Source organism: Indicator indicator, chromosome 18 (assembly GCF_027791375.1).
Source record: "Indicator indicator isolate 239-I01 chromosome 18, UM_Iind_1.1, whole genome shotgun sequence".
Classification (NCBI taxonomy): Eukaryota; Metazoa; Chordata; class Aves; order Piciformes; family Indicatoridae; genus Indicator; species Indicator indicator.
The window spans coordinates 11992279-12014617 of record NC_072027.1 but is presented as its reverse complement, the minus strand read 5'-3'; the positions used below and the strand labels follow the sequence as shown (position 1 = coordinate 12014617).

Sequence of the window (22339 nt, the reverse complement as noted above, 5' to 3'; positions counted from 1 at the left end):
ATAGCTGTTTAAGCTTCTATCCTCTGGGTGAGGAGCTGATTATTTGGAGACAAGCATGGCAAAGCAGCTTGTAATTTAGGCTGATGAGGTAGCACCTACCTATTACTGATTAGAAATCCTGCCTTCTGCTAATGAAGTTTATTCCTGCTTCTAAACCTCAGACAAAAGGGTCTAGAAAATCACACCTGGGCTCTAAAACTCACTGACGCACGCAGGAAGAGATGAAAAAACCCCACCCCAGCAGCCTGGAAATCTGCTGCAGGGCTCAAATGATATGGGGAAGGCAGAGAAGAGGGTCTGGATGTGAGGAGGGGGATGGTAGAGCTTAAATCAATCCATTTCCAGACAGAGAGAGAGAGGTCCCTGCAGGGCTCAGCTCCCCAGACTCCGTATCAACATCATGTCCCAGTGGCTTCTTCCCCTCCACTGCTCTGCAGCAAGGCTGAGCTGCTTACCCCAGACAATTAGGTAATTAAATATCTGCAAATTGGTCAGAGCTGTCATTAACTTGTGAGGTAACAACAGGGGGAACTGGAGCTGTTTAATGTGGAGAAAAGGAGGCTGAGGAGAGACCTCATTGCTCTGTACAGCTCCCTGAAAGGAGATTGGAGTGAGGCGGGGGGGGGGGGTGGTCTCTTCTCCCTAGTACCAGGTGATAGAAGGAAAGGAAATGGCCTGAAACTGTGCCAGGGGAGGGTTAGGTTGAACACAAAGAACAATTTCTTTGCTGCAAGAGTGGTCAGGCATTGGAACAGGCTGCCCAGGGAGGTGGTGGAGTCACCATCCCGGGAGGTGTTCAAGAAATGTGTGGACATGGCACTTTGAGACGTGGTTTAGTGGCCATGGTGGTGGTAGGTTGATAGTTGGACTTGATCTTAGAGGGCTTTTCCAAACCAAACAGAAGTGGTGAGCAATAAAAGTGACACCACGGATGAGCTGCAGAACATCTGGGCTGGGAGTCATAGTAAAGGCAGCACCCCCAGTATGAGCGTCCCTGTGGCACGGGGGTTTGGTGCTCACCTTCCCACTTTGGTTGGCTTTAACCCCAGCAGAGATTCCTGGTGACATCCCATGGCCCCACAGCCCAACCAGCTGGGACCTGCCATGGCTGCTGCAGGAGGTGCTTGTGGGGTTGGGGCTGAACTCGTATTTCCAGCTGCTGCTAGGGCAGCTCCTGTGCAAACAAGCTCCTTCTAATCTTGTTTACCAAGAACTTGCTCCCCAGGCAGAGCCACTGTCCTGGCCCCCAGCCAGCCCCATTGCAGCACCCTGCTGGGCTGGGTCCTCCTTGCTAGGCTGGTGGCACCTCTGGGCTCTGGCTCAGTGGCACCTCTGGGTTCTGGCTCAGTGGCACCTCTGCCTGGGGGTCAGGCTCGGTGGCACCTCTGCCCAGGCTTTATCTCAGTGGCACCTCTGCCTGGGGGGGTCAGGCTCAGTGGCACCTCTGCCCAGGCTTTATCTCAGTGGCACCTGCATCTGCCTGGGCTCAGGCTCGTGTGGAGGGTTTGGGGAGGTGCCAGGGTGGCTGCAGGAGCAGATCTCTGCCTTCTCCCCTTGGTTCTGGCTCCCAGCATGGAGCTGCAGGCAGGGGGAGGGTTGGCAAATGTTCCCTTTTTCATCTCTTTTGCTCTTTTAAAGCTTCATAATTTTGCTGCAGTTGCAGTCGATCAGAAATCTTGCTGGGGCTGGGAACTGCCCCTGCTTCTCCTGGCCTGCTCCTGCCTTTGTTTTATTTGTTTTATTTCAACAATATTTTTCTATTTTGTTTTTATTTCTGTTTGAGGTTGGCTGGGGCTGTTGCTGGTGGTGGTTTTATTTGCGTTTAAGCAGTTGTTGGTCTGCTACCTGCACTGCCTGCTCCTCTGAAACAGCCAGGACCAGGCCCTCCAGCCCTGCTCAGGAGAACCAATGACACCAGGAGCTCCTAATCACTCTTGTGTTGATTATTTATTTCCCCAGCAACACTGAGGATATTTTTAGCCCAACAGCTTTCAGCTTTTTCAGACCCATTATGCTCAGCAAATCCCAGAGGCCGTGGGCGGCTGCGATGGGAGCCAGCTGATGGCCAGAGCAGGGAGCACCAACTCCCTGAGCAGCTCTGGTCCCCAGGGTGGGCTCCCCATGGTCCCACCAAGCCATCACCCCAGAGCAGGGCAGGCTTTGACCCAAGCTGGGGAGCATCTCTCCAGAAGAGGGAGGGTCTGGAGGCAGCGTCCAGCAAGTTCCTTCTGGTTTGCCAAGTGCTGGGTTGGGTTGGTTGGATTTTTTTTTTTCTTTAATTGATATTTTGTGGTTAATTGTTCTGGTTTGAGCCTTGTGGGAAAGTGCTTTTGGTGTGTGTGGTAGGAACACGTGCAGCTCTGCTGGGGCTCAGCTACAGAAGCTCCTCCTGCCAGCCAAAAAGGAAGGAAAAACAAATAGAAATGAGGAATTAAAAATGCTGGGGTTTGAGTGAGGTTTGCTTCTTGCAGGAGAACAGCTGCAGATGGGATGGGGCTGGTGGCATCCATGGGGGATGGGGACAGCAGGCTTGGCCCTCCATGATCTTATGGCAGGGTCTGTGGTGACAGGACAGGGGGTGGTGGCTTGAAACTAACAGAGGGAGATTCAGAGTGGAGAGAAGGGAGAAAGGGGGACTGCAGAGGGACATCTTCAACTAAAGCAGTTGCTTTGATCCCCAAACAACCTCACCTGCAATGGTTCCAGGGATGAGGCATCTCCTACCTCCCTGGGCAACCTGGGTCAGGCTCTCACCACCCTTGGTGCCAAACATTCCTCCTTTCTCTCCAGCCTGAATCTCCCTCTTTGCCCAAAAGTCTGTCTCCAGCTTTCTGCTTGGCCCCTTTAAGCACTGAAAGGCCCCCAGAATGTCTCCCTGGAGCCTTCTCTTCTCCAGGCTGAACAACCCCAACTCTCTCTGCCCAGCCTCCCAGCAGAGGGGGCCAGGTGGGTATGGAATGACCCCAGAGATGGAGACTCCACAACCTCTCTGGGAAGCCTGCTCCAGGACTCCAGTACCCTTAAATTAAATTAAAGAAGTTCTTCCTCATGCTTAGATGGAACTCTACTATGGTCAGGTTCATGCTCATTACCTCCCTGCAGGCCACAACTCTTCCCACCATGGCCTGGCCCCAGGAGGGCAGAGCAGAGGAGCTGTGGTGGAGCAGGACAAGCTGCCCCACGTGCAGCCTGCTCACGCTCACTCTTCCTCAAACAGAGACCCATCCCACTTGAGCCAAACCCAAAAGCCTCCCAGCCAGGGCTAGGAGAGACAAAAAATCCTCAAGGCTGGATTTATGGAGCTGCTGGAGGCAGCAGAAGCTGCGTTTGGCAGCAGCCTGGGAGAGGATCCAAGTCCCCCTCTGGCTCAGCTCCTGCAGTGGTGGCTCCACTCAGTGCCAGTCGTGCCCACTGCACTTCCCTGGGCACAATGGACCACTTTGCTCAGCCTGGATCACCTCAGGCAGAAAGTCCAGCCCCTGTCCCATCTCATTAGCAATGCAATTAGTGGCCATAGCAGAAGCTGTGTCAGCACTTTCCCATCCACCTTCTCCTGTGGTTTGCTCTTGGTTCAACAGAGTCCATAATTAGAAGGATTCCACTTACTTGTTAGTTTTTAAACTTTAAATTCCCTGTTGTGACCTTAGAGAATATCCTTAATTACCCCTTGGAGCTGTGCCAGGCCTATGGGGTAGTAAAGAAGAACATTTGCTGAAAGATTTGAGGCTTTTTAGTCTGGAGAAGAGTATCCTGAGGGGAATCTCATCAATGCTGATCAGTCCTGAAAGGGTGGGTGTCAGGAGCAGGATGGGACCAGGCCTTTCCCAGTGGTGCCCAGTGACAGGACAAGGGGCAGCAGGCACAAACTTGAACACCAGAAGTTCCATCTAAACATGAGGAGGAACTTTAATTTAAGGATGGTGAAGCCCTGGAGCAGGCTGCCCGGTGGAGTCTCCTTCTCTGGAGACATTCCAAAGCCACCTGGATGTGTTTCTGTGTGACCTTTTCTAGGTGACCCTGCCTTGGCAGGGGGGGTTGGACTGGATGATTTCCAGAGGTTCCTTCCAACCCCTACCATCTGTGGTTTGCTCCCCACCACCACTTCTCCAGTTTGCTCCAAAACAAATTTCTAGCAGCCATTCCATCAGCTCAACAAACCTCTAATCTCCTTCAGAAGGTTCCTCTGGTTTTTGTCCTTCCAGTCACACTTTGACAGGCTGTCCATTGACACTGGTTTGGTTTAAAGTGAACATCCCATGTGTCATCATTTCAGGTCCACCAATAAATGAACTTTTCAGTGGTCTTGATGAGGAAACAAACCAAACTTGTGTGAGCCCAAGGAAGTGGAGTTGGCCTCACGGTCCAGCACCAGGTATGTACTGATTTGTAGGTGATGGATGCTCACAGGGTGCATGGTTGGAGGGAAAACAGCTGCCTGGGTCTGCTCCATGGCTTCACCTGGCATCTGCCCTGACAGTGGTCCCCAGAGGTGCTCGTGGAAGGTCTCTGCTGCACGTGTGCCTGGATGAGGACAGCTTCTACTGCAGCACAGGGGCTCAGAAGCTGGACAGGCAGGAAGACTTGTTCCTGGGGGGTCAGTCCCACAGATCCTCTGCCTGGGCAATGCCAAGAGGCAGCGGGAGACACCCTTAAGCTTGGTCAGACACAGCAAGCTGTTTCTCTTGTCACCATTCCACAGGCAATAAGCCATCAAAGCTTCAGTTGTCACCTCCCAGAGCTGGAGGACGTCCAGAGGAGAGCTGGGCTCAGGCAGTGGCTAGATGACCAGAGGGGTGCTGGAGCCAGCCAGGGCACACACAGCATGGGAGCTGGTGGGGTGGGCCAGCACACCAGGTTTAGAGGTGCCTGGGAGCCCCTGGGACTCCCTTGGGATTGGGTCTAAGTGGCAGAACAGTGTGAGGGGTGGGAGCCTGGGGACCAGCACTGAGCTTCTCAGTGGTTCAAGGGGACAGGGCACCACTACCAGCAGAAAGAAGCCCCCCAGGAAGGAAGAAGCAGCCAGATCTGAGGGAGGCAGCAGTGACTAAATCTTGGATTCATGGGCTTGAAACAGTTGGGATCCCTACGGCAGCACGGCAGAACCTGCGGAGTCCTGGGTGCCCTCCAAGGCCAGGCCCCCAACGGGAGCTTGGCAAAAGCCCCAGTGCTGGGAAGGGCTTGGAGCCTGCTGTGGGATAACAAGGAACTGGAAGGCCAAGGAGCATTCATTTATATTTTTTCCTCTGTAAAATTCCAGTACTTTGGGGCTTTCTGCAGCGAAGCTGCGTGTGCCCAGAGCACAACCAAGCAGTGCTGGGGCAGGGGCACGGCTCAGCGTGTCCTGGGCTGTCCCAGGGGCAAACACAAAGTCAGGAGTGCTGGAGCTGGCAAACCCCAAATGCTAAAACTGTAAAAAAGGGCCTGTGGTGCTGGCACTGTTTCCAAAGCAGGCTGAAATGCCATGGCTTCATTGGGATGCTCTGAACAAAGCAACCCCCACCGACAGCAGCCTCCTGCTGGGCTCCATCCGGATTTTCTGGAAGAGGGAAGCCCAAGCAAGCTGTGCAGAACAGGGTGGGAGCTGAGAGGAGCTGCCTGTGTCCCTGCAGCTCAGCCCCACATCCCAAACCCAGCCTGACAGGGCAGAAGAACACCATGTCCACCCAGACATGCTCCAAGCAAGGGTAAGCACTGGGGGAAGGGTGCCCAGGGGAGATGCAGGGACCCTGCCAGGAGGTGGGCTCTGGGTTTGTGCCACCTATAGCACAGAGACTCTTGATGTCAATGATTTTGTAAATGTAACAGAACCATAGAATGGTTTGGGTTGGAAAAGCCCTCTGAGATCACTCAGTCCAGCCTTCAACCCAGCACCACCCTGGCCACTAAACCATGTCCCTAGGTGCCATGGCCACAGGTTTCTTGAACACCTCCAGGGATGGGGACTCCACCACCTCCCCAGGCAGCTTGTTCCAATGCCTGACCACTCTTGCAGCAAGGGAATTGTTCCTCATTTCCAATCTAAACTTCCCCTGGCACAATTTCAGGCCGTTTGCTCTGCTTCTATCACCTGATGCTAGAGAGAAGAGACCTCCCCTCCCCCCCCTATTCCCCCCCCTACTCCAACCTCCGTTCGGGAGTTATAGAGCATGATGAGGTCTCCCCTCAGCCCTTTTCCAGGCTGAACAACTCCAGTTCCTTCAGCACTTGGATTTTTGGTTGGAAAGTGAAGCCAGCTCAGAACTGCTGTGCTCTGTGGAGTTGGTACCTTGGCCATAAAGCAGTGATTTCATCTCAGTGTCTGATTTAACTTCTTACAGCATCGTCCCCTAACAGCTTCACAAATAATCTGAGTTAGCACAAACCCTGTGCTCCTCTGACCCCAATCTCCAGCCATCCAACTTGGAAAGGACCAAGTGCAATTCCTCTAAGTCCAAGGTATCACTCCCTGCAGGGAGGGTGGCATTTGGGGGTGAGTGAAAGGAGATTTGATCAAAGTAGGAAGCTCAGGCTGCTGTTCTGGGAGGGCTGAAGCAGGAGCTGTGTTAAGGGTTAAAAAAACCAAACAAACAAACAAACAAACCACCCTCCCTCCTTTTTATTTATTGATGATATTTTGCTGTTTAAAAACTCAGATGGTGACACAGCAGGAAGGGAATCTCAGGGCAGTGTTTGTTGTTTCAGGGCTGTGAAAGCACCAAATTGAACGTTTTTTTTTTTTTTTTTTTTTTTTTTTTTTTTTTTTTTTAGCACCCTGGCACAGAAGGGGGTCTCAGCACAGCTCCTTTAGGAGACACTTTTGCAGTTTGCATCCCATCTCCAAAAGGAGGGTTCAAAGGTGACTGAGGGGCAGCCACAAGACCCATGGAGCAACCACAGCCCCTTCAGGAGTGCTCTATCACCACGCTGGGACCTCAGCTGGGAAGGAGGGTGGCTGGGGACAGGAGAGCCACCACCATCCTCTTTTCTTACTGCTATAATATTTTAAGCTGAAATCACACCGTAAATAGGTGGGAGGACAAACAGGGCTGGGAAAGGGGAAGCTACAGCATGAACACCCAGATCTTTGTGTTGTTTGCCTTCCTTCACTAACTTTTTGGCAGAATCATCTCCCTCTGTCTGCTGCCCACACTGCTTTTGATGCAGCCCAGGCTGCCATTTGCCTTCTGGGCTGCCAGTGCCCATTGCTGGCTCATGTCCAGCTTCTCACCCAGCATCCCGAAATCCTTCTCTGCAGGGGCTGCCCTCACTCTCATCATCTCCCAGCCTGGATTGACAGCAAGGGCTACCCCGACCTAGGTGCAGGACTTTGCCTTACTGAGCCTCCTGAGGTTCTCCTCAGCCCACCTCTCCAGGTCCACCTGGACAGCACCCATCCCATCCTTCAAACTGCTGAGTTTGGTGCCACCTACAACCCACAAACAGCCCAACGACTCCACTGTCAGACCCAACCCTTCCCCAGTACCCAGCCAAGCAAGTCCCCAGAAGCCTTTTGAAGCCATTTAATGAAAAAAGCAGAATTTTATTATATGGTTTTCTGTCCATTCTTCAGCATTGCTGTAAATGACTGACATTTACTGCAACTTCTGTACAGATGTGTGGCTTTTTTTTTTTTTTTTGTATTTTACCCAGAACAGCAAGAAGGAAAAAAAAAATTCAAATGAAAAAATAAATGTTCAACAATTCCACACAAGCTTTTACAGTCCAACATTTCACTGAGGAGGTGAAAAAAACCAAAACAAAACCAAAACCAACTACAGACTCAGCAGACTAGAGAATGATTCAGCATGAATAAAAAACTACAACTTGTTTTTTTGAAACAGGAGTCACTGGTTTCATTTTTTTAATGGTTTTGATTTTTTTAAATTTTTTATGCTGTTTAAAATTACTGTGATAAAAATAATGATTTTTGCTTTTTTTTTAACTTTTTTTTTTTTTCATCTTTTTTAATAATGCCATACACAGGTATGATATACAATTTGTCCCCAGTATATACCCTTTAATATACAAAATAGAATAATGACACATTGCTGACTCTATGTGTTATGGGGGAGGGGTGGGTTAGTCTGGAAGGGGTGGGGAGGGGGACAGGGGATATATTTTTTTCATACACACAGCCTTTTCCTCAGGGAACGAGGAGTTGGGGGCAAGAAAGGCCCTGACCCCATCCTGAAAATTTGGTTCCTATGTTAAGATGGATGGCTCAGCAACACCTGGTTGCAGACTGGACTAAGGATGGAGCTTCTCCATCACTTGCTTACAACCTGGCTCTAGGGTCCAACCCTGAAGTCCTCGCTTGCTGAAGATGGGACACAGGATCTGGCTGACGTTCATCCAGGCACTTCCTCCTCTTTTGCTACCTTTCTCTTCTCAGAACGGCAAGGTCATTTCTCAGCTTCAGTTGGCACCTTCTCCCCATCCCTCCCTCCCCTCCTAATCCCCCATGGCTGTCACTGGGACCATGCCCAGGCAGCTCCCTCCCTCTCCATCCCCGCTCCCACCTAAGGCCATTCCCAGCGCCGGTCCCAGCAGGCGTGGGGGAGCTGCGGCGCGGCCGTTCCTCGGATGCATGCACTTTGTGATAAGGCACTAAGAGACCAAGTCAGAATTCTCCCTGCTTTATCCAGAGTGCAGATTCTACCCACTGCTACAAGGACTAAGGACACACACACACACACAGACTTCTCACTGCCTACAGAAGCACCAGGGAGGGGGAAAGGGGGAGTTGAAACTCAACAGCACGCACAGGACGATTGCTTCCTTCTAGCATCAGAGTCTCCTCTTGTTTTTCCTTAAATCCACAAACTAAAACTGAATCTACAGGCAAACAGACAACAAGGGGTAGAGAGCCTCTCCTGTGCTACCAGGGTGGTGAGGACTTGTGCTCACTGCAGTCACTTCTCTGCTGGCCAAAAAGGGAAGCGTTGGATCTTTGCGTGGCCAAATCGAATGTTTGGACACCTGGAGGTACCCACACCCCCAGCCACTCACCCACACAATAGAATCAGAGACTCAGTAAGGTTGGAGAAGACCTTTAAGATCATCAAGTCCAACTATAACCCCATTACCATGACCACTAAACCATATCCTGATACCCCCAGGGGTGCAACTCTTAAAATCACCCTCTAAAAGCAAACTCAGTTTTCCTCCTGCAAGCAGATGGTACCAAACTCCTGTCTGTATCTCCAAGGGGTCACCTTCCACTAGACCAGGTTGGACACAGCCTTGAGGCCCAGGAGGCTGGTGAGACACTCAAACAGTTTGCCCAGAGAAGCTGTAGAGGCTCCAAGCCTGGAAGCCTTCAAAGGGAGGTTGATGAGCCTTGAGTAAAGTGGTCTAGCAGGAGGCACCCAGTTCCAACCATGGTAGGGGTTAGAACTGGATAATCATTAAGGTCCAACCCAAACCATTCTGTGATTCTATGATTCAATGTTTTCATTGAATTGGGCTGAGAGTTGGAATTAAACCCTGAGCTCCACCTTGTCCTTTACAGATCAGAGAGAGGAGAATGATTCCTTCTTGTTTATTAAAGATATTTCACTCCCAAGCACTCAATATAGGAAATGTTCCTCTTAAAAGCTGTAACAATCAAAAAGACATTTAGAAAAGGGTGAAAGTTTAGTTTCCTGTTTGGAAACAACCTTTTGCTGAGGACACGAAGGTCTCAGTGCATTGTGCCAGCCCAGCTCTGCATTTACAGATCACAGAATCCCAGAATGCCAGGTTGGAAGGGACCCCAAGGATCATCTGGTCCTAAGTAACAGGAGAGCTGAGATCAGCTGGCCCAGCACCCTGTAAAGCTGAGCCTTAAAACTGTCCCACGTAGAGGTCCCACCACTTCCCTTAGGAGATGACTCCAGTGTCCAACTGTTCTCATGAGGGAACATTTTCTCCTGGAGTCCAATGGGAATCTCCCCGGCAGTAACTTGTCCTCATCACCTCTTGTCTTTTCCATGGGACTCCTTGTACAAAGGGAGTCTTCATCTTCCTGGTAGCCACCCTTTATGTACTGGTCCATGGTCATAAGGTCTCTCCTAAGCCTGACCACCCCCATCTCTCTCACATGGCAGGGCTTGCAGTCATATTGCTGGGCCCAGTTTGCATGTTAGTGCCAGATTTCCACAGCTGTTTTTGCTGTGCTGGGGGGTGAGGCTGGATGTGAAACCAGCCCCAGGGTGGTGTGGGTCAAAGCTGGAGGCGTGGGTGCCACACACGTGTCCCTGGTCACCTTTTTGGCAGCAGAGGTTGTGATGCAGCAGTGACTCCCGAAGGGGAACCATCTAGACAGGACTATCCTGCCCCAGTTCCAACTTCTTCGTTTGGTTTTTTTTTTTTTGTTTGTTTGTTTGTTTTGTTTCCACAGTGATTAAGCACAAAGCCAACCCCACAAAGTCCACTGGGCACAGGTTCTCCTCTCTCTGCACTGAGCACTTCTTTGGGTACTGGACACCGACGCCATCTTCAGCGCTGCCTCCAGGCAAAAGAACAAAGCACGACGTGATACCATTCAGCCTATTTGTGACCCCTACAAAAAATAGAACTACATGTATCATGATAAAGCAATCTGTCATCTAAAAATCATCCTTATTATACACTATACAAGCTATTTTACAATCATTTAATAAATTTTGTTTTTTTTTCTCTTTTTTTTTTTTTTTTAAAGCTGCAGTAGCCCTTCCCTTCTTGTCTCGGATCAGCGGAGAACACCGATTATACACGTTGGAAACTCTAACTAAATACAAAAATATATTAGGTTTTGTATTTTTTTTTCTCAGAGGACCTGTTTCATTATTTCTATTACACAAAGGATCTGGCCACTTGGAGTAAAAATCAAGATTTTTTTTCTTTTTTTTTTTTCTTTTTTTTTTTTAGAGTGGCTTTAAGTAAATAGCTCATTTTCCAGGTACAGAAAATCGTTAAGGTGCAGGTAGAAAAGGCTACTACAGCTTCTAAACAGTTTAAAATACAGTTCTTGATGGCAACCAGGAGTAGTTCACAAGAGCTATGGGAACCTTATGGCACGCTGGGAATTGTGTGAGGGGATGCAGCCTTACAAAGACAGAAAAGTTCAAGGTACGACGCTAAGACCACGCAAATCAGTAGCGGCTCTTTCCTGCTCTCCAGGAAAGGGGGCTGGGGGGGATTGAAGCAGCTGGTGGCAGGTGGAGATGTGAAAATGGGTCTCTAACCCCACAGGGTGGGAGCTGGTGGGTCCAGCATGAGAGTCAGCCAGCTCCTGAGCTGCTGGGTCCAGAGTTGAGAGGAGTCAGCCAGCTCCTGAGCTGCTGGGTCCATCTTGGGAGGAATCAGCAAGCCCCTGAGCTGCTGGGTCCAGCCTGGGAGGAATCAGCAAGCCCCTGAGCTGCTGGGTCCAGCGTTGAGAGTCAGCCAGCTCCTGCTTCCCTGCCCATGGCCACGGTGAACGCCTCGCCGAGGAGAAGAGTTAGGAGCAGTAGGAGAGAACAGAAGAAAACCAAACCACTGGGCGCCATCACAGGTCTGCCTCTGAAGTCCATGGTGTGTTGTTTTCTGTTGAGACTTGTAGGATGAGAGATTTGAGTGTAATAGAAAATTCCACACAGAAGTAAACTTTTCTTAAGCTCTGCATATTTTCCTGAAAATTTCCTGATGGGCAGTCAGGACTGATCTTCTTGGCAGCAAGGCAGCCCATGACTCGTAGCGTTATGGCTGTTGCAATTCTATGCAAAAAAAAAAAATCAGGCTTTTGTGTGTTTTGTTTTTTTTTTGTGTTTCAAGCTATAAAATAACCTGCTCATTTACATCCAGTGAGGACTGGGTTAATTAATTCTCTTGGAATCTGCATATCCAATGCTTTTTGCACCTATACCGAAAGTATTTAGTTTTGTTCACATCTATTTAAATTAGATTTTTGAGAGGCTTCTCTCACTCACCCTGGCCCTTACTAAAAACAAAAGAAACCAAAAACCAACCCCAAAACACCTCATCTTTTATGGTCACTTGGGACAGTTCAAAGCTCTTAGGTTAGAAAAGCCCAACCCATTTTCACATGAATATACTCAAGGATTACTCTCTAGAGGTCATTTAGGAAATCTAGGAGCTGCCCCACCTTAGGAAAAAAAAAAAACAAACCCAAAACAAACCAGCTGTACAATAGGCATCTTGAAGTATTTAAAAAAAATTATGTAAGGAAAAAAAAATGAACCAGCCTAGGTTCAGGATATATAAAGTTAAAGGAAATTGCTAAAACCAGACAGTAATAGCTATAAAAGGCACAACTTCCCTTTTCTGATATACACTTGTAAACTTTCTTCAGGTTACATGCATAAACCAAAATGCTACCTTAACTTCAAAAAAAAAAAAAAAATCCAAACCACTTTGCTGAAAAAAAGGGAAATAAAAAAGAACTCCCTCCCAAAAAACCCAACAAAAAAAAATCTCCAAACAACAAAAACCCCAAGTAATAAAAAACCCTCAAACAACAAAAAAAACCCTAAAGCAACAAAAAGTAAAACAAACTCCAAAATAAGAACCACCCCCAAAACCTCCACAAAACAACCACCCCCCCTCAAGCCCCAAACAAAATCTCCCCCAAACAACAAAACCCCCAAAATAACAAAACTCCCAAACCCCCTCAAAAATAACAAAAAACACCCCAAACAACAACCAAAATCCAAAATAACAAAAGAAGAATACAACCCCTCCAAAAATAAAAATAAAAAAAACCCAAACAAAAAACCCTCCAAAAGAACAAAACCCCCAAACCAATAAAGAACAGAAAAACTCCAGCCTAGAAAACTGTCTCCAGCCAACTGCAGAAATGAATTAGCAGAAAGTCCATCACACAGCCCCAGATCTCGTCACTGGTGGTTCTGATGCATCCATGGATGTTGCACAAGGGGAGAGAAGGGAATTTCTGGCCACTTTGCCTCCTTTTCCTTTCCTTTCTCCCCCATGTTTTTTTTTTTTTACCCAAGGTTGAGAAATCCGCCGCTCGGCTCGCCGAAATCTTGGCCCTCTGTAAACCACTGTAGTGCATAATTACAAAAGGTAACATCGCTGCAAGGACAAAAATGAACCAGTTCTGGAGGTTCTACCTTTACAAAAAAACAACCCCAAAAAAACAACCCCCAATAAAACCCCAAAGCTATCATTTGACGTTTTCTTAAGGCAACCCTTTTGTGTTAAGGCAGTCACTTCTGATGAAACAACAGCTTCTTGATATTTCCGTTTGAGTATTTTGGTATCTGATTGCTGATGATTTCTGCCAACATTTCTGGGAACTCAATACTCATGGATTTATCCAAAAATGTCTGGAAGCAAAAGCTCAGAAGATTTTCAACCACCTATGAGTGAGAAAGCAAAGCATTACTCTCATGAATAAGGCAGAACCACTACACAATCATACAGTCACAGAATTGTTAAGGTTGGAAAAAACCTTCAAGATCATGGAGGCCAACCTTCAACCCAACACTACCATGGCCACTAAACCATGTCCCCAAGTGCCATGGCCACACATTGCTTCAACACCTCCAGGGATGGGGACTCCACCACCTCCCTGGGCAGCCTGTTCCAATGCCTGACCATTCTTGCAGCAAAGAAATTGTTCATGTTCAACCTAAACCTCCCCTAGCACAATTTCAGGCCATTTCCTCTCCTTCTATGACCTGATACTAGGGTGAAGAGACCAACCCCCACCTCACTCCAACCTCCTTCCAGGGAGCTGCAGAGAGCAATGAGCTCTTCCCTTAGCCTTCTCTTCCCTGCACTAAACAACTCCAGCTCCCTCACCCACTCCTTGTATGATGCCCTCCAAACCCCTCACCAGCCTCACTGCTCTTCTCTGGACACCCACCAGCACCTCAGTATCTTTCCTACCCTGTGGCACCCAGAACCGAACACAGGACTCAAGCTGTGGCCTCACCAGGGCTGAGTACAGAGCCACAACCACCTCCTTGCTCCTGTTGGACACACTGGTTTTGATCCAGGCCGAGATGCTGTTGGCCTTCTTGGCCACCTGGGCACACTCTTGGCTCATCTTCAGCCACTCATCCACCAACACCTCCAGATCCTTTTCCAGAGGTTGCTTTCCAGCCACTCTGCCCCAAGCCTGTGGCATTGCTTGGGGTTATTGTGACCAAAGTGCAGGACCCAGCACTTGGTCTTGTTAAACCTCATCCCATTGGCCTCAGCCCATCAATTTAACCTGTCCAGGTCTCTCTGCAGATTAACCCATACCCTCTTTCTCCCTAACTGCTCAGCTGCCTACCCAAGGGACACCTCACACCCCACTCAGATGATATGTATGACATGGGGCACCCATCCACAGTCATCCTCATTTTGATATAAATCAAGTGAAGCATTGTGCCAGGCTTTCCAAATGGTTTAATGCCCATGGTGACCTTAGGTTGATGGTTGGACTCAATGATCTTGGAGTTATCTTCCAACCACAATAATTCTATGATTCTATAAATACTGAAGAGATTTTGTACCAGTTTATAGAATGACAGACTGGTTTGGGTTGGAAGGGACCTTAAGGATCAGCTGGTTCCCACCCCCTGCCATGGGCAAAGACACCTTCCACTAGACCAGGTTGCTCAAGGTCCCATCCAACCTGGCTTTCAACACTGCCAGGCTTGGAGCCTCCACAGCTTCTCTGGGCAACATGTTCCAGTGCCTCATCACCTTCATGGGGAACAATTTCTTCCTGATGTCTAATTTCCTCCTAATGTCTAATTCCATCCTCATGTCTAATTCCCATTCTAGCTTATCAATCACATACATATGGAGAAGCTTAATGAGATCTTTCCAGGTGCTTGGTAAGGTAACAAGGCAAAAAAGAAATAATTTTGAGGTCTCAAAGTTTCTGCTGCCTTATCTAGGTTGAAGACTACTCAGACATACACAATTTAGAGCACCCACAGCAAAAGGAGGCAGCCTGAAATTCCCTGCACAGACCCCTGCTAACCCCACAAACAGCACTGGTGCATTATTTTAACACCATTTCAAACCACTCCAGTGGGCCTTCAATAGTTTGTCTCCAAAGTAATCCTGCTTTTAAACTTCACATCTCTGCTACTACTGCAAAATGCTTCCCACTTTCCAAGTTCCTCCATTTTTAATGGTTGGACTCAATCATCACAGACTCAACCCCACAGAATTCCAGAATGCCAGGTTGGAAGGGACCCCAAGGACCACCTGGCCCAACCTTTCTGGGTAACAGGAGAGTTGAAATGAGCTGGCCCAGCACCCTGTCAAGCTCAGTGTAGTAGACTCTACCAGTTCCCCTGGGAAATGATTCCAATGTCCAACTGCTCTCACGAGGAAACATTTTCTTCTGGAGTCCAATGGGGATCTCCCCAGGAGTAACTTGGGCCATGATATGAAACGTCTTCCAGCCACAACAATCCTGTGATACTGCCATTTCAGAGCTACATTTTCACAAACTGAAGACACTGAGGTATTATATTGATCATTACAGGAATTGCAGTAGAATTCCACTGCACAAGGAGTCTGAAAGCTCCACATTCACCTCTTCAGCCTTCAGTCAGCGTGGAGGAGCCTGACTGCTGTCCTGTCCCTGCTCACTTCAGGTGGATTGCACCAGACGACCTTTGGAGGTCCCTTCCAACCCCAACCATTTTAGGATTCGACGACTGCCTCCTCCCACCCCACATTTATCCCTTTAAATACAAGGATAGAGATTACTGTTAGATCCCCCAACTTATTCATCTGGCAGGCCTCCAGCCTTCCTTTCAGGACTTACATCATGCATAGAGTCCAACAGCTTCGTCAGTTGATAAAACCGCTGCCAGTTCTGGCTGGAGTTCCCTTCCCTCTTCACGATGGCCTTCCCCAGCTCTTTGATGTAGGTCATACGGATTTCTTCAAACAGAGATTGACTCTTCAGGCCCTCCTTGGGAACTGCAACATGGAGAGAAACCTTTAAGACATTATACATCTATGAACTGAGTCGTTATTTGAGCTCTCTCACAAGAGTCACGCCAAAATGACTGCAAAAAAAAAAAAAACAGAACAGAATGAACTTGGGCTTGATGACTGTGGAGAAACAAGGGAAGAGAGCAGGAACCAAGTCAGATGACTGGCTAACAAACAGCACAGGACTAAGAAATACACAGGCAAAATAAAATAATCCAAAGTTAACCCCCAAATATTAGAGGGAAGGGAACTCGACCATGGAGGCAACAAGACAAAGCCTAGGAAGTGCCCTGATGAAGCACCACCAGGGCTGGAGCTCCTGGGTTTTAAGTGCCTAGGGAAAGATTCCATTAAAAACTTCTCTGTGCTGAGGGGAGAAAAGAGCAAAGATCACAGGATGGCTTGGCTTGTTGGATCACAGGATGACCTGGTTTGCAGGGTCACAGGATGGCTTGGCTCAGAAAGGATCCTGAAAGATCATGGAGTTCCAAGTCTCCGGACACGGATCAAGTAACCTGTCCAGTCAAGGCAGGAACAGAGACACTAGACAACAAGCTGCCTGCCCAAGGCAGGAGGGACTTGTGTTTCCATAGAGCTTCTTGGAACAGGGATGAATCATGGACAGATGAGGAGCTGTGGGTTAGGAACCCAAGATGTGGAGACTGAGGCCTGTATTCAGACTCAAATACCTGAAGGGATCCTACAGGAAGGCTGGAGAGTGACTTTTCATAAGGCTGTCCTGCAGCAATAGGACATGGGGGAGTGGTTTTAAACTGAGGGAGAGCAGGGTTAGATTGGATGTTAGGAAGAAGTTCTTCAGTATGAGGGTGGTGAGACTCTGGAATAGGCTGCCCAGAGTGGCTGTGGATGTCCTTTGCCTGGAGGTGTTCAAGGCCAGGTTGGATGAGGCCCTGGGCAACCAAGTCTAGTTGAGAGGCATCCCTGCCCATGGCAGCAGGTTGAAGTAGATGATCTCTCAGCTCCCTTCCAACCCAAACTGTTCTATGATATCCATGGTAAATTCCTGTGACTGTGTTCTCCTATGGGGATGGTCCTTCTAAAGGCCATGGACTAGTAAACAAATCAGGAGAAATCAGGGATATGGACTCCTGTGGTCCTTAAAGAGGCTTGATTTGAAGCCTTTAATTACCTTGGTGAAGTGAATAGAAAGAGATGAAGGTAGAGAAGACAGAGAGCTGAGACACAGCCAACTGAAAGCAGGAGAGGTAGAAAGAGCCACTGAAGCACCTTCCCTTCCCTAAAAACTCCATCCCTCCCTGCTCTGTCAGCATCTGTCAGATGTTGGAGCATCCTGCCTGCCTTGTCTCCACAGGAGATGACAACATGTCAGCTGTTGCTTCAGTAATTGAAGAGGTCTGTGAGCTACATCTATGTGTGAGCTACGTCTATGTGTCAGCTACGTGTCTAGACCCGCGTGGGGTTCCTGTTTTACTCCTCCTCCTACTCCTTCTCCTCTCTTGGGAAACTTAACAGAGAAACACAATAAATAGAAGTTAAAGCTGTGGATGACAAAGCTGCAGAAATTTCAGCTATTCAACTTGCAGAAGTCCACAATGTTCCCCTCACACAATGTCTGTACTCAGAAAGACATCAGAGAATTGATTGTCTTTAGCAGTAAATACAACAGAGGAGCTGGTTAGCACCAGGGCTTCCACAGCTCCCTCATCAACAGGCTTCATTCCATGACTGTTGCCTCTTCACCATCTCTGCCATGGAAATTCCTTAAAGGAAATTGCCAAGCTCTCTAAGGAAAGTTGGCTTCCACCACATCCAAAACACTTGAGGAATTTTTGGGAGAGATTTCAGAAACTTGCTTGAAATCTGCAGTTTTGGGGAAGGTTCAAGTTCTGCACAGCCCAGGGCAGTGCGGAGCTGAAAGTTCCCTCTGAAAAGAGCTCTTGTCCCAGTTCTGGGCTTGGCAGGCAAAGCTGTGCTGGCCCTTGCCAGGCCACCGAGGCAACAGGCATGGGGAGGAGCTGGTCATGGCACTTCTCCTGCCCACACACATTACCTGGGCTCCAACAGGGCCTCAGTGTCAGGCTGCACCAGCCTCCTGCTTTCAGTTGGGAAAAGCCCAAAGCTACCAAGGTGTCATTTCTTTAGAATTGATGCTATTATTGACTGGCAATAGGAAAGCTGAGCTCTTGCTATGATGAACTGACTACAGTTTTTAGAACTTCTAATCCTGGCCTTGAGCACTTGGTCTAGTGGAAAGTGTCCCTGCCCATGGCAGGGGAGTTGGAACTGGATGATCTTCAAGGTTCCCTTCAGCCTAAACCATTCTCTGAATCTATGCTGAAAAACCTTTCTGTGTATTGTGGCTCTCACTGACACTTCTCGTGCACCCCCGTGTCCCTGTCACTACAGCCAAGCAGAAACCATCTTCAGTCAAGCAGGAGCACAAAGGCTCCAGAAGAACTGCAGTCACTGCTTCACCACTTCCTCAGTCCTGTGGGCCCATGGGCAGTCTAGGCCAGATCCGGACAACCCTTCTGGGGAAGAAATTGTTCCCAAAGTCCAACCTTCTTGTAATGAGTGGCCCCAAACTGACCCCAGTACTCGAGGTGCAACCAGGGACAATCTCTTCTCTACTCCTCCATCAGTTTGTGATTTATGTATTTTTGAAGCATTTCAAACTGCAGTTTGGAGCTAGGCCTCTCTGTTGATCTTAGGAAGTTCTGAACAAAATTTGTAAGACCTCAGCATTAATGTCTAAAAGCAGAAGTCACAAAATGCTAGAATGGTTTAGGCTGGAAGGAACCTTAAAGATCATCTAGTTCCACTCCCACTAGACCAGGTCACTGAAGGCTTTATCCAACCTGGCCTTGAACACCTCTTCACTAACCCTGTATGAACAGGTACCCAGCAGAACATTTTCACTTTGATTTGCTATCAGACACCTAAAGACAATTTTAAACCACAGTTGAGTTGGAGGTAGGTTGCTGAATCATTGAATTGTTTGCATTGGAAGGGACCCAAGGGCAAGAGCATCTAGTCCATTGCCCTGCCACAAGCAAGGACATCTTCCACTATATCAGGTTGCTCAGAGCCCAAATCAACTTGATGCTGAACACTTCCAATGATGGGATATCCACAGCACCTCTGGGAAACCTGTTCCAGTGTCTCACTACCCTCAAAATAAAGAATTTCTTTCTCACCTCTTATCTAAACCTCCCCTCTTCCAGTTTACAGCCATCACCTCTTGTCCTATCACTACATGCTAATAAAAGTCCCTCTCCATCTTTCTTCTAGACCCTTTTAGAAGGGAAGGCTGAAACCAGGTCTTCCTGGAGCTTTCTCTTCCCTGGGCTGAACAATTCCACCCTTCTCAGCCTCCCCTCATAGGTGATGTTTCATGTCTGTGAACATCAATTGTGGCTATCGCTTCCCTGGTCCTGCTGGTCACACCACTGACAAGCATCTTATGTGACACTGTCCTAAATAAAAGGAGAGTTGAGGAAATGTCTTAGAGGTGGGAATAAAGATAACACAGGTTCACAGAGGCATTTAGCTGTTAACCTACTTGTAGAGAGGAGAAGCAAGGTCTTCATGCAGAGATACTCTTCGTACGAGACTTGCAGGCGTGACAGCTCTCGGGCAACCATGAGCATGTGTTTGCATTGTTCATACATACAGGGTAGATTCATTCTCTGCCTGAGGAATAAAGAGAAATTAGTTCAATGTGCAGCTCTCTAAAAATCCCAAATCTAAGGTTTTTTTCCATGCTTCACTGAAGCAGGGGTTTTAGAGACAGATGACAAGCTGGTACATGATCAAAACAATGTTCGGTCTTCTCCGTGAACCCACTGCCTTCATCCCTGTGGGCACTGGTCCAGAACTGCAGCTCAGGAGTGTGATGTATGAAACCCCAGTGTAATAATGAGAGACTGTTTTTACCAAGGACTGGTCAGCAAGTTCTGTTATCAAGAGCCAACACAACATTTCATCACAAACTTGACCTAGAAGTTCAGGCACTTAGTGACCAGGTTCTTGGAGTCTGGAAGTCCTGAAGCATTTAATCTCTGTAGAGAAATACGGTTAAGATTACTGCACTAACCATAGATAGGTTTGGGTTGGAAGGGACCTTAAAGACCATCTAGTTCCAACCCCCTGCCATGGGCAGGGATACCTCCCACTAGACCAGGATCAGGGCCTCATCAACCTGGCCCCCCTCCAGGGAGGGGGCATCCACAACCTCCCTGGGCAACCAGTTCCAGGGTTTCACCACTCTCACTGTCAAGAACTTGTTCCTAATCTCCAGTCTCAATCTCCCCTCTTCCAGCTCAAAGCCAGTGGCCCTAGTTCTGTCACTACAAGCCCTTGTACAAAGCCACCCCCCAGCTCTCCTGTAGCCTCCTTCAGGTACTGGAAGGCTGCTCTAAGGTCTCCCCGGAGTATTCTCTTCTCCAGGCTGAACAACCCCAACTCAAGCACAAGTCTAAACTCCATCATTTCCAAACACATGGTGTTAGACAATGCCTTCTGAGTGTATCAGGACTCTTTGTGAGGCACTGCTTTACCCACAAATGTATCTACAGCTGGTCCACAGACACTGGCATTCTGTTAGACTTCAAGAATCAAGGAGAAACAGCCAGGACACAAAGCGCACTCAAGGTAAGCTGCATGAATCATAGAATCATAGAATTGTTTGGGTTGGAAAAGGCCTCAAAGATCCAATCATCAGCCCAACACCACCATGGCCACTAAACCATGTCTCAAAGTGCCATGCCCACAAGTTGACTCCACCACCTCTCTGGGCAGCCTGTTCCAATGCCTGACCATTCTTGCAGCAAAGAAATTGTTCCTCATGTCCAAACTAGACCTCCCCTGGCACAATTCCAGGCCATTTGCTCTCCTTCTATCACCTGATACTAGAGAGAAGAGACCAACCCCCACCTCACTCCAACCTCCTTTCAGGGAGTCCTAGAGAACAACGAGGTCTCCCCTCAGCCTCCTTTTCTCTAGACTAAACAGCCCTAGGTCCCTCAGCCACTGCATGGAATCAGAGTTAAGTGCAGGATGTGCTGGTGGGGGATGTCTCTCAGGGCATTCGACACAAAGCCACTATTTGGCCCTTTTGTGTGTTCTCTCTGGGCTGTATCAAAGGGCATCTGACAGATCTCAAATTGAGTAATTTAAACACATTCCAAGCCAGGGCTCAGCAGTTTTCCTCCTGTAAAACTGTTGCCACTTCTGGGCAGAAAGTTAAAGCAAACATTGTGAAATGGGTCAGCCTGGCATTTGGTTCTATCTGCTGCAGATGTGATGGCCATGGCATGTCTGAGAAGCTACATGAAGACAGGCAGGGTTTTGGTAACACCAAGGCTATGGAAATGGCAGTCCTCAAAAATGGAGAGTGAGGCAGAACTCCCTCCCTTGAGAGCAGGGGGACACAGCTGAGCTCTGCACTATGACCCTGAGGGCAGCGGATCCAGGCTGTGTCAGAAGCAGAGGAAAGCTGATTCACTGGATAGCCCTGAATGCTGGCACAGGCTCTGGGAAGAGGTCCCAGACACTGCCCTTGCTGATCTCCTGGCCAGAGCACATCAGATGACCTCAGCTGCCATGGGGCTGGGTGCAGGGAGGCTGGCCAAGGATCTGCGTCGAGTCACAGAGCAAAGAGCCTGCAAGGAGCAGAGGATTTGGGGCTCTCTCCTCGCTCCCTGTTCAGTTTCACTGGGCCTCCTCCCTACAGAGGGCATTCAGCAGCTCCATGAGTTAATGCAGCCACACAGTAACCAGGTACTGTAATTAGGTAATTAAAAGAGGTATTATACCTAGTAATGAGAGAACTGGGGTTGCTCAGCCTGGAGAAGTGGAGGCTGAAGGGAAACCTCATTGCTTTCTATGGCTTCCATTAGATCAGGTTGGCCAAGGCCCCATCCAGCCTAGCTTGGAATACTGCCAGTCTTGGAGCCTCCACAGCTTCTCTGGGCAACCTGTTCCAGTGCCTCACCACCCTCATGGGGAAGAATTTCTTCCTGCTGTCTCATCTAAATGCAGCTCCTTCCACTTTGAAGCCATCAGCCCTCATCCTGTCACTCCAAGCCTTTGCAAAAAATCCCTCTCCAGCTCTCCTGCAGCCCATTTCAAATCCTGCTTTAGTGACTGTAAATCTAAATCTGATTGGATTCACCTTGTTCTACAGGTATCAAACATTCCTCTGCCTCAGAAAAGAGTCAGAGCTGCAAGCTGCAGCTCAATGAAAGCCCATGTCAGGTACAGGGCATGCAGGCATGCCTGCGGTGTGGGATGCGTGCTGCTGACAAAAGCCTGCAATGATTTTCCACGCTGCTGTGAGTCATTCAGTTCTGCTAAGTCTATAAAAGAGGAAAAATCAGCAGCAAGATGCTGCTGGTCTGGAAAAAAAAACCCAAAACAAAACCAGATGATCCTGACTCCA

General features: G+C 48.5%; 1 protein-coding gene across 2 annotated transcripts in view; it reads right to left on the bottom strand.

Moving 5' to 3' along the window:
* Positions 1 to 12953: 12953 nt before the first annotated feature.
* The window catches only part of NR3C1 (nuclear receptor subfamily 3 group C member 1), an 85572-nt gene continuing 76186 nt past the window's right edge, over positions 12954 to 22339 (bottom strand). For both annotated transcript variants that reach the window (XM_054389329.1, XM_054389330.1), the window contains exons 7-9: positions 19460 to 19590; positions 15743 to 15900; positions 12954 to 13322 (exon numbers count right to left, since the gene is read on the bottom strand). In XM_054389329.1, the coding sequence (XP_054245304.1) occupies positions 13170 to 13322; positions 15743 to 15900; positions 19460 to 19590 (442 nt within the window). In that variant the 3' untranslated portion in view covers positions 12954 to 13169. The remainder of the gene's footprint in view (positions 13323 to 15742; positions 15901 to 19459; positions 19591 to 22339) is intronic.